The sequence below is a fragment of the Diceros bicornis genome, chromosome 8 (genome assembly GCF_020826845.1).
Source record: "Diceros bicornis minor isolate mBicDic1 chromosome 8, mDicBic1.mat.cur, whole genome shotgun sequence".
Classification (NCBI taxonomy): Eukaryota; Metazoa; Chordata; class Mammalia; order Perissodactyla; family Rhinocerotidae; genus Diceros; species Diceros bicornis.
The window spans coordinates 53,493,898-53,506,423 of record NC_080747.1 but is presented as its reverse complement, the minus strand read 5'-3'; the positions used below and the strand labels follow the sequence as shown (position 1 = coordinate 53,506,423).

At 31.8% G+C, this 12,526-nt stretch overlaps 1 protein-coding gene across 2 annotated transcripts in view; it reads left to right on the top strand.

The window, feature by feature from the left end:
* Positions 1–12,526, top strand: part of UBA6 (ubiquitin like modifier activating enzyme 6) — a 76,151-nt gene that overhangs the window by 48,930 nt on the left and 14,695 nt on the right. For both annotated transcript variants that reach the window (XM_058547178.1, XM_058547177.1), the window contains 8 exons: positions 642–720; positions 1,827–1,907; positions 5,416–5,493; positions 7,028–7,209; positions 8,510–8,615; positions 10,339–10,428; positions 10,515–10,595; positions 11,326–11,454. In XM_058547178.1, the coding sequence (XP_058403161.1) occupies positions 642–720; positions 1,827–1,907; positions 5,416–5,493; positions 7,028–7,209; positions 8,510–8,615; positions 10,339–10,428; positions 10,515–10,595; positions 11,326–11,454 (826 nt within the window). The remainder of the gene's footprint in view (positions 1–641; positions 721–1,826; positions 1,908–5,415; positions 5,494–7,027; positions 7,210–8,509; positions 8,616–10,338; positions 10,429–10,514; positions 10,596–11,325; positions 11,455–12,526) is intronic.

The window sequence follows — 12,526 nt, the reverse complement described above, 5'->3', positions numbered from 1 at the left end:
AACTCTTTTAATTCTGGAATCATTTCTTCTCTACTTAGAGGTTAAGTGTCATAATAATGCCATTTCTCTTGACCACTTTATAAATAATGAATATAAAATTTTGAATTGTATATCGTGAGGATAGCATTCAAAATACCATTCTGATGTTAGATGAAAACTTTTGCTATAAAATACTATATTAGTCACTCTTCACCTTTTTGGGTCAAAAATCTCTTTGAGAATCTGATAAAAGCTTATGGATAGAGAATCTTAAAATCTTATGGATTCATTCTTCTCAAAATACACATAACCCAAAGTTCTGCCTTTAATTTAAGTGAGTTAACAACTCCAAAGCCCATCTGTAGACTACTCTAAGAATCTTTATTAAAAATCCCTGCCTTAGAAAATTGTTTTGTCTAGATAAACTAAAGTCACCTTCACTTAAGTCACTTGGACTTAGGATATTAAGTCAAATGGAAAAAAGGAAAAACTGATTTCTTTATGGAGTCTCTTCTCTTTCTCTTTATCTATTAGGTTGGAGGAAACTCTTAAAGAGTATTCTATTTAAGTACAAAATTAAATTGGTATTAACAATAATGAAACTAATCTTAATAATTTTTTTTATGCCTTTCTGTTTTCTTGGTATGTGTTATTTTCTTCAGAGGAGATAGATATGATGCCTTACGAGCCTGTATTGGAGACACTTTGTGTCAGAAGCTACAAAATTTGAGTATCTTCTTAGTAAGTATGAATAATGATGAGAATAAATAGTACATTCAGACTGCTATTGTGTATCATCAAGTTAATTTATTAAAACAAATTTAAGTCTAAGTAAGTATAGTTCCTAACATAGTAGACATTCAGTAAATTTTAAAACAGGAGTTTGCAAACTATGGCCAACAGGCCAAATCCATCCTGTTGCCTGTTGTTGTAAATAAAGTTTCACTGGAACACAGCCCAGCCCATTTATTTCTGTATTGTGTATGGCTTCTTTCATGCTATAATAGTGGTGTTGATTAGTTGTGACACAGATTATATGGCCTACAAAACTGACAATATTTATTGTCTGGCCTTTTGCAGAAAAAGTTTACCAACCCCTAGTTTAAAGAATTAATACATTTAAAATTAAAATACAAATGGAATAGTTTTGAGAACATCAAATGATTTTCTAGAAATATGTTAAAAATTGGTTATTTTTTTCTTACCAAATGAAGCAATATGTAGGTGGATTTGGCTTTCTTAAATATCTTAGTGCATTGGTAGGGAAGCGCTCCCTAATAACGTAAAACTCCTTTTCCTGCCACTTATTTTTTTTTTTTCATTATTATAATCAGTCATGAAAATATTGCTGATTTTTAATAATCATTTTTAAAATAATGTTTTGAAAATCATCAGCCATTGCTGAGCTTTTATGTGCATGGGGAATCTAGAACTCTTAGAATAGTTATAGCCATCAAATGAGTTTTGAAAATTGTCTGTAAACAAGGAATCTTTTTCATTAAAATGTTGCACTCATGTTTTGTGCAGTTTGTTTCTAATATAAAAAATGAGCTTAATGTTTGGCTTTTGTTTGGAGTTTTAAAATGTCTTCTGTTTAAAGGAATTGTAAATAATATGCTTTTCCTTATTTGGTTTATACTTTTTTTTTTTTTTTCTTTAACTGAGACTTATAATGGCATCATAAACCAGTTAAATATTTTAAAGTAAAATGAGTCACAGTGTTCAAGTTATTTTAAAACTATGTATTTATTATAACTTAGCATTTAAAGAAAGTTAAGAAGAAATTGCTCTTTAGTAGAAGTTCTAATTTTATTTAATCTGATACATTTCATTTTTCTTCTTCATAGGTAGGATGTGGAGCTATAGGCTGTGAAATGTTAAAAAATTTTGCTCTACTTGGTGTTGGCACAAGCAAAGAGAAGGGAATGGTAAGATGTAAATCATTGAGAGTTAAGTTTATATTTCTGTTACTGCCCATTTTTGAACTGTATTTGACTGCATAGATCTGAAATACAGATTTTTGAGGATAGAGCATTAAGCTAGAAATTGGAAAATTCTGATTCTACTCTGACCACTTTTCAAAAGTTATGTGACATTGTGGCAACTTACTTTAATTCTCTGCTCCCCATTTTCTTTCTCTAATACTGTGAAAATATACTATACTATATTATCTCATACTGTACTACGTATCTCATAACGTAATTGTGCAGATCAAATGTGAAAGGGCTGTGCAAACTATAAAGCATATTAATGTTATTGTTATTATTTCAGTTAGATAGTACTTACTAATTATTAAATAAATCTTAAAGATGGGAGAAGCTAACATTAAAAAGTTGCAGAGTACTCAGATATAGTTAGAATTGGTGATTATCAAAAGAAGAGGGAATACTATGAACTTCGATGTACAGTTCATATTCTTAAGACTATAAATGTGAGTTAATTGGGAAGCAATGCCATGTGTTTAAATAAAAATATATTTCACTGGTGCTGTTTTGCCTTTAAGATGTAAACTAGCTTCCCAGAGTAGTGATTTATCATGATGACTAACAATGAGTAATTAAATGTGTTAAGTTTATATAATAGCTCACATTTTATGGTTTGTTAAACTTGGCTTATTATTCCATTTAAAAAGGGTATTCATTACTCTCAGTTACAGGCAGATGCTGTACATTTATATTATTCCTGACCAGCATTTCCTGAATTGTGTTCCACAAACCACTGTTAGTTGAGGTGGTTTTAAAAGGTATTTCTAAAAAGAAAAAATCCTTGGTTACATAAGTTTGGGAATCACCTGAATACAGTCATACCTCACTTAACTATGGGGATACATTCTAAGTGTTGTTAGGAGATTTTGTCGTTGTGCGAACATTATAGTTTCTGCTTACACAAACCTACATGGTATAGCCTACTACACACCTAGGCTATATGGTACTAATCTTATGGGACGACCGTTGTATATGCGATCCATTGTTGACCGAAACGTTATGCAGCTCATGACTATACTTTAACTCCTTAGACATTCACAATACATATCAACATGTAAAGGTCGGGAATAGAACTGTAGTAAACAAACCTACTGACTTCAGGTAACAAAGCAAGGTAAAATAATGTGAACAGATATCTATCCTACTACAAACACATAGACGTCTTGTATACATTTTTTTTTTAAGTGTTTACGTATGTAGCCAAACTAACTAGAAAGAAGGAAAGAGAAATCCCCAGGTTCTGGGAACCAAGAGAGAAATTAATTCCTGAGCTAAAAGCTGGGATGAATCACAAGTATTTCTATCTTGAACATATGTCCAAAACATTAAATAGAAGGGAAGTTACTCATGAGAAATTGAAGCTCAGAGCATACATTGGTGTATGGGGTCCCAAATTACATCATATAAAGAATTCACACAGAGAAATGAATATAACAGACTTAGGATAATTGAGACCTCCAGAGCTCTAACTAAAACAAATGCAAAACTGCATCATGGTGATACTTACTTACCCAGAGTATGCAGGACTATGCAGAAAAATCAACATCCATTCAAGACAATTCACAATGAAAAATGACAGTCCACTAGAAAAAAGTACCACCTGGAAGAAGAATCATCCAAGGAAAATAGAATAATTAGCCCTCTAAAAACTATAAATAAAAGGAGTGCTACAGAAAATAGAGCAAACAAACTTTAAAATAATATTAAAAATGACCAAAGATATAGAAAGAGGAATAGAAATATGAGGGGAAAAGGCACTGAAATTTTTATAAAAAGCGAAGTAAGAATTTCAGTATATTCCAAGGATAATGACAAAAGTTTCCAGAGTTGAAGAGATAAGGGTGTTCAGATTGAAAAGGTAAACTAGTCCCCAAGCAAATCAAAGGCAAAGATAAAAAGAGAGATTACCTAATAGACTTCTCATCAGCAAGAAATGCACATGTGAAGATAGGGAAGCATATCTTCATAGTGCAAGAGCAAATTACTGTCAACATAGATTTCCTTACTCAGTTAAATTATCTTTCAAGAGAAGTAAAGACATCTGACAAGTAAAATGATGAAAAATTAGCACTTCTTGGTTCTAACTGAAAGAACCATTAGATAATGTGGGCAATACGTAAAGTAAGTAGAAGTAGAAGCTTTTGTCAACATTATTAGATTTAAATAAGCATTGATTCTTAAAACATAATTAAAATATTGTCTGATTTGGGAGTGTGATGGTTAAAAATAAGTAACATGTTCATTGATATCATGGAAAGTAGAAGAAAGAGTTCAAATATCCTCTAATTGTTGAGGAGGAAGATAGAGATTTTAATTAATTTTGGATCTTAAGTTACATGTGCGTGTTAAAATTTTGAGTACAACCACATAAAAATAGATGTTTAACTTCTAAACCAGTTCAGTTAGAGGGAGGAAGAGATTGGAATCAAGAAAACTTGATCAGTCCAGTAGAAGACCAAAAAAAAGGGAGATGATAAAAAGTTTGGTTGGGGTGTATGGAAGAAAAAGTCTTATATTAGTAATCACAGTAATTGTATATTGATTAAGCTTTTTGTTAGAAGACATTTTGTTTGGCTTTTTTTTTTTTTTTTTTTGTATTTAAAAGAGACACCCTCTAACACATAATTACATAGAAACGTTGAAAACAAAAGAAATCAGGGAAATACCAGCTAAAAGAAAATGAATATGTCTGTGACCACCAGTCAACATCTAACAACTGGAACACACTAAGAAATACTACTCCTGGTCAAATCTTGTTTATAAATACTAGCTTAAGTGGCAAATACATTATGAATACTTTTCAGATTATCTTGGGTCTGTTTACTTTCATCTTGCATCCTTTAAAATGAGGATCTACATTAAAGGCCAGATTGCAACTATTTTAGGCTTGGCAGACCATAAGTCTCGTTCACAACTACTCAGCTCTGCCATTTTAACGTGAAAACAGCCATAGACATAACTAAACAGTGTGACAGTGTTCCATAAAACTTTATTTACAAAAACAGGCTGCCTGCCTGCACTGTAGTTTGTAGACCTCTGCTTTAGCAAGAGTTCCTTTCAAATTGAAACATGCAAGCCTTGTTTCCAAATTAGTTGAGATTGGGAATAAATATAAATTTAGAAAGAAGAGCCAGCTCCTCTGTAGGTAATTCATTACATGTTTATGATATGTGATAGTGATGTTTTAACCCCTATTTTGTTATAATTAGAAAAAGTTTTGGTTTGCTTCAGCTGTAAGATATGTTCTTATGCTAAACATTAATTATAATTAAGTATAAGTATAAAAAGAGTAGTATTGGTAACCATTTTGAATATTTGTATTCTTATAACCTTTACCAGCCAAAATAATTTAGAATAACTTGTGGGAGTTATTTTAGTCATCCTGAGAAAAGCAAAATAGATTTAATTTATATGTTATGTAATTTCAGCTATTTTCTTTTCGTGATATCAGGTTACAGTTACAGACCCTGACTTGATAGAAAAATCCAACTTGAATAGACAGTTCTTATTTCGTCCTCATCACATACAGGTGTGTTGCTATTCTGTTTCAAATTTAAATCATCAATTGTGTGATACAAAAAAGAGGAGAGTTTTCTTTTTTATAAGTAGAAAATGGTGCTTAAACAAGCGTGGTATGTTCTTTATTTTATTAGAATCTCTCAATTATCAAATAATGAGAATGACAATAGGGAAAAATATAAATTATTTTTAATGTAAAAATGGATATTTGCGTTGATTTTGGATATTAAAATCTGAGTTGTGAATCATGGGCAGTATTTTTTCATTTTGTCGTCACCAAAGTGTGTCTACATACTTAATTTTAGAAACTAAAGATAGATATAGAAATAGGTTTCCTAATTTGAAATTTTAATAGATCACAAATTTGGCACTTTTTCTTTTTGACCTTTAGTACAAAATGGGTAACATTTAGCACTTAGAATTTTGTGCTCTTTTGATCTTTTTTGACTGTTTAGCATCCCTTTTTACTGTAAAATAATGCTTGTTTTCAATCTTTTTTATAGAGAGCAAAATATTTAAGTAAGGAAAAGAAGCAGTTTAGTCAGTCAAACAAATTTGCTTTTACTTTAGAAGTGTTTTTTCACTTTATTTTTCAACAGCTTATTCATTATCTTAGTAAACTAAGCTTAAGAATGTCATGAAGAGAAAAGTAACTAACGCAGGTGGCATAGTTAACCTAATTGCCTCACTTATCCAAATATAAAGAACTAAGTAACAGGGTCTCTTATGAACTAAAATATATGTCACAAAATTCATTCACTTAACTTTGCACATTTTATTTATACAAAAACTATAAAGGCCTGTTTATTCTTATTTTACGGAGTTCTAACAAAGTTTGTGCTTTGCATATACACTAACAGCGCTGAGAAGTAAAAATTTGTCAGCCTAGCAATGTGAGAAGAGACAGAAATACCACTAAAACTAGATGCTTGAATTCAAACAGAATGGTCTATAGATATTTAGTGTCAGAGGCAGTATTCCCAAATGAACTTTGATAACACTAATGATTTAATAATGATCACTTAATCTTTAAGTGCATTATATTTAGGGTATCCTTTTTTATAAACTGAAACATATATAATAATTTTTAAAATATTTCCATCCAGTAATAGTAATATTTTTAAAAGATTTCAGTACCAAAGCATTAGATTCCCATACCTGTTAAGAGCTCATTTTCTGCAAAATTTGGATTTCTAATATTTTCACTGAATGTGTTCTCCTTTTTTTGTAGGCACTTATCCAATTCAAACCTCATTACTGGGGAAAAAATGTACTTTTAATTGGACTTTTAAGTAATATTTTAAGAACTTTAAAGCACTTATCTGTAAAATAGGGGTGGTTTTATTAATAATGTGCAAATTATTCCAACTAATATGCATTACTAAATGTAGTGTGACTACAATGAGTATAATTTCCACAAATTAAAAATGAAAATTGGTCTCATTATTCTCACCTCATACATACATTACAGTGGTAAGAATGTGTAGGTTCAATCATAGCCTATCTTTAACATTTATTTCTTCTCTTTTTATTTATTTGTTTAGAAACCTAAAAGCTATACTGCTGCTGATGCAACCCTGAAAATAAATCCTCAATTAAAGATAGATGCACACTTGAACAAAGTATGTCCAGCCACTGAGGCTATTTACAGTGATGAGTTCTATACTAGACAAGATATAATTATTACAGCATTAGATAATGTGGAAGCTAGGAGATATGTTGACAGGTATGTTCTTAAAATTCAGGTTCATAAAGAATTGCCTTGTTTTCACTTCTCTCACGCCTGTTGAAAAGTTACCAGATTTTCTGATTATTCTTTATGTTGCTATTATAGTACTTCTCAAACCCAAACCCTTTGATGATTTCTCATTATACCTAGAATAAAATTCAAGATCTTTAACATAGCCTAAATGTTTTTAATAGGGTATTTGCCTCCTGTCCACCACCCCAGATTAAAATTTACCCATTCCCCCCTGGCTCCCTTTATTCCAGCTACACTTATTCCTTCTTTCAGTTCTTACAGGGCATCCAGCATTTTTTTTTACCTCAGGGACTTGCACATACTCTCCTTCAGCCTCAGGAAGTTACATTTATCTTGTTCCAAAACTCTGAGCCCCAAATTTACCTACTTACTCTCTTACTTACTTAAGTTTTTTTCCTCATCCTTTCAGTTTCAGCCTAAATGTCTTTCTTCAAACAGACTTTCTTTAACCCCCAAATTCTAAATTAGAATCTTTTATGGTAATCTTTCATAGCACTCTGTACTTTTTCCTTCATAGCACTTATTTTTATTGATATACATATTTATTTCATATTTGTTTCCTCACTAAATCATTTATTTAGGGACCATTTATTTTTCCCATCACTGTAGCCTCAGTGCCCAACCCATGATGTCATTCAGTAAATAGCTGTTAAGTAGATGAATGAATGACTATAATGTGTATACCTTACAAAATCTTTCTTACAACTTTATATGACTCTTTAATATTAGGGTGCTAGAGCAGATGTATTAACAGAAGAAAATTTGCCACTTGAGAGTATAGTGGAAAGTTTGTAATCTTGGGCAGAGGAAGATAAAAAAAACTTTAAGAAATTAACATATGTAGAAAATATAGGTGTTGTAAGTATTGATGAAGAAGGTATATTGTTTGGATAAAGAAAACGTTAAGAAGATACGGTGGGATAGAACTTATAGTCAGAAAATAACCAAAGAAGAAATAGGAAACAAGAGAAGAAAGGGTAACACAGTTAAGAGTTAACCTAGCAGAAAACAAGTTGAAGCCCCAAATTTGATACTAGTAGTAGAAGGTAAAGACAAAGATTATTAGGTTGAGCAACAAAATTTATGGGGGGAAGAGGATGGAAATGATGAATGGATTGTTTAGTAGTAATGTACCTCTTTCCTAAAATATTACATTCAAGGAGTGATCAGTGTGTGAAATGGTCAATAGAAAGTGGTAGGACGTCCTCTGCTTACATTGTTATTGCTCATTTTTATGTTTGTTACGTGTTATCTTTTCAAATAGTCGTTGCTTAGCCAATCTACGGCCCCTCTTAGATTCTGGAACAATGGGCACTAAGGGACACACTGAAGTTATTGTACCTCATTTGACTGAATCCTATAATAGTCATGTAAGTGAACCAGTTTTTTGAAGTAAATGTTTCTCTTCTTTATATCTCATAATTTTTTTGTCTTCATCAGTCAACAAATTTGATTCAACTTTCCTAATCCTTCTATTTTTGATCTGCCAATGATGTCCATACATGTGTGAGTGTACAGTTTTAAAAATATAGCTAAACTTATTTTTTGACTCATCAAAATTTTGTTTCTGGTCTTTCTGGAGTCTTATTCTTGTGTTTACTATTTATTTCTCAGAGCTGCTTGGTTAGTTTTCTAACCACCTTTCAACTGATGACCTACCCAAAATCTTACTGAAGAATCAGTTTCTCCATAGGAGGGACCAAGCTGTCTATCTATATACATATATTTGTATAAATGATATAGATATAAATTTTTTTTAAACCCCCACAAGTAATTTTGAAGTACTGCCAAGGTTGAAAACCTCTGACCTAGGAAATAATTGTAGGCTTTAGGATTTACAAAAAGATAAACCAAGTTGTAAAGTTGACAGAAGAATATTTTTGTATAAGCATAAATATTCCTTTATTTTAATGGATATGTTTGATTTAGTAAAATTTTTTAATTTTTTTAAATTTGTTTTCCCACTTATACTCTCAAGAAATCAGAAATTTATATAATAAAAACATTATAGTAGGCAAAATTGATAATTTTAATTTGAAGGAAATTAAATGGAGAAAAATCATGATATACTGGGTGTCATATTGGAAGATTTTCAAAGTAGGGAATGTTATAAAATTCTAAAAGTTCCCTTGATTCTGTCATTCTACTACATCTTTCCCAAACTTTCTCCTATGTTCTCTGACTTCATACTCAGAAACCAGAATTTAATACTCTTCTGGCTTTCCACTTTGGCTTATAAAATATTTCATGGTATTTCATAGATCAACAAACTAAAATATAAATCTCTAAGTGAAAAGAGACAGAGTGAGTCATTTTAGATTGGGTAAACCAAGAAACCTAGGCCAAATGTACCCTATAATAGAACATGAATTTCTTCAGTGGTTCTTTTTCACATGAGACAACATAGGCATTTGCCATTTATTTAATACAAATTTTCTGCAAAAAACCAAGCATCAAGGATATAACCATTCTCCCCAGTTTTTTCCTCCATGGAGAAATTCATGATATCTGAGCACTATATTGGGGATTCTTGAATTACTTTTCAAAGTAGGGAGTTTTATAAAGTTTTAAATATTACCTTAATTCTTCGAGTGAAAAAATGAATTACATATGGTGATCTGCCATACCATAAGTACTACATGGTACCAAATGAGTGCTCAGATAAGTGATAACAGAATTCATGTTTGTTATTACATTGCTAGTAACAAATAGGTTAAGTGTCAAAAGAATCAACTTTTCCTCTTATTCCCTGGGAGAAAGAAGACATAAAAATGTTGGATTTATTGTTTTTGAATTTATTTTTTAATGGCCTTAAAATGTTCAAATAAATTCAGTCAGTAAGAAAATCATCATTTGGGGCCGGCCTGGTGGTGTAGTGGTTAAGTTCATGCACTCCGCTTCAGTGGTCTGGGGTTCGCGGGTTTGGATCCTGGGCACAGACCTACACACCGCTTGTCAAGCCATGCTGTGGTGGCGTCCCATATACAAAATAGAGAAAGATTGGCACAGATGTTAGGGACAGTCTTCCTCACCATAAAAAAAAAAATCATCATTGCTTCTCTTAACTATCTATTGTCATATTTTGTAAACTAGCGGGATCCCCCAGAAGAGGAAATACCGTTTTGTACTCTCAAATCCTTTCCAGCTGCTATCGAGCATACTATACAATGGGCAAGAGATAAGGTAATAAAGATCTTTTATCAAGGAATTTTTCTTTGAAAAAAGAAGATATTTCCAACTTTAACCTTTTTTCCTCTTTTCTCTTACAGTTTGAAAGTTCCTTTTCCCACAAGCCTTCATTGTTTAACAAATTTTGGCAAACCTATCCATCTGCGGAAGAAGTCTTACAGGTACAAATCAATACGTTTTAATACAAACTTAACACTGTCAGTGTAATCTTATTTTCAAGTTGCCTACAAATGGTTTATTTTACCTCCTTAAGGAGAGATTATAACATTTTTATTGTTCGTAGTAATTACATGAGCAATCTTGAAATTAGCAGGTCACAAATGACTTTTTTTTTTTAGTTTGGTGGAACTATATGGAATTGCCAATATTTGACCATGTTTGATGCAAAAAAACAGCAATTCATATGATTCAGCCTAATAAGAGAGCTACAGATAATAAAACGACTTAATCTCTTTGAGTTCTAGTGAAAATTTCATATGTGGACAGTAATCTCTGAGACTTAATACTCTCATGGTGAGGGCAACTTCAAAGATGTTTTCCTACTTTCCTTTAATCCTCTACTAAAAATGCCAACTTTTTAGTATAAAATATTATTCATATGTAAGTACGTATATAGTACTAAGAACTTACAGCTTGCAAGACATGAGGATAACTTGTGGGATAAGAAACTTTAGAGTTAAAATTTCGTGTACTATCTTTTCCTGTTCTCCTTCCAAAAAAGAAAAGAAAGAGGGAGAGGAGAAAGGAAAGTACAAGGATTTCAAGGTGAAAAAAATGAAATCATAAGACACATGAGCTGGCAGTTCATACTTTGGCTAATACTTCCTGGGAATGTGTGTGTGTTTAGTTGGAAATGGATTCATTTTGTTTTGTTGTTTTCTCTCATTCTAGAAGATACAAACTGGACACAGTTTAGAAGGCTGTTTTCAAGTTATTAAGTTACTTAGCAGAAGACCTAGAAATTGGTCCCAGTGTGTAGAATTAGCAAGATTAAAGTTTGAAAAATATTTTAACCATAAGGTAAGTAGGCATTATAAAACGTTAAGAAAAGATCTGACTTGGCTCGTTTAATTACTACCAAATTAATTCCATTAATGTGAAATATTTACTCTATCTTTGGGGACTCTTTTCAGAAATAAGGAGTAAGACAAGTGAGAACAAGTGCTGGGCACACAGCTAATTTCTCCTTGGATGTTATTGATTAAAGAGTGCACTTGCACTCCACCCACTGAGTTGTTAGTTATGTATTTAACTGATCCTTGTCTTTCTGTGTGCGAAATTGGGTTTTAGATAGAGGTTCCATGTAGAGAATAAGGAATACATTTCATCAGTAGTCTGAAAGAAATTTGTTCAGAGTAAAGCAAGAGACTGAGAAAATAGAGATAATTCAGTCACAAATTTTTTTGGAAATTTTCCTTCGCCACCTGTATCTGATAATTGCACTTTGTGTCTATTTCCTCGTTTGTAAAATGGAGATAATAATTTGGTACCTAATTCATAGGGCAGTGGTGAGGGTCAAGTGAGTTAATACTTGTAAAGCATTAGAACAAAACCTGGCTCATAAATGCTCACTAAATATTACTCTTAGCTTCAATTACTTAAAGTTGCTAGAATGTGTCCTGCACTCTCTTTAGTCTCCCTCTCTTTAAGCTCGTACCTATTGGAATATAAAGTAAGTTCATCTTTTTAAAAACATCTTTTGATTACAGTTATCCTTGCTTTTCACTTCCTTCTTGACTCTGCCTCTTGGAAAAGTGGTCTGTACTCAACTGCTGCCATTTCCTCTTCCAGTAAATGTGTCTTCTTTCCCCATTGCTGTTCAAATTATTCTTACCAAGATTATCAATGACCTTGTGTTTCAAAATCTAAAGAACTCCTTTCGTCCTTATCTTCTGTAGGTTTTTATTATGGAAAAACTCAACCATAGAAATGTAAAGAAAATAGTATAATGAACTCCCCTGTAATCCTCATGTACCTGTCACTCAGGTTTTAACAATTATCAACTCCTAGATCATCTTGTTTTCATCTATAAACCCACCCAATATACTCTCCCCTAGATGATTTGAAGGAAATCTCAAACATCATATCATTT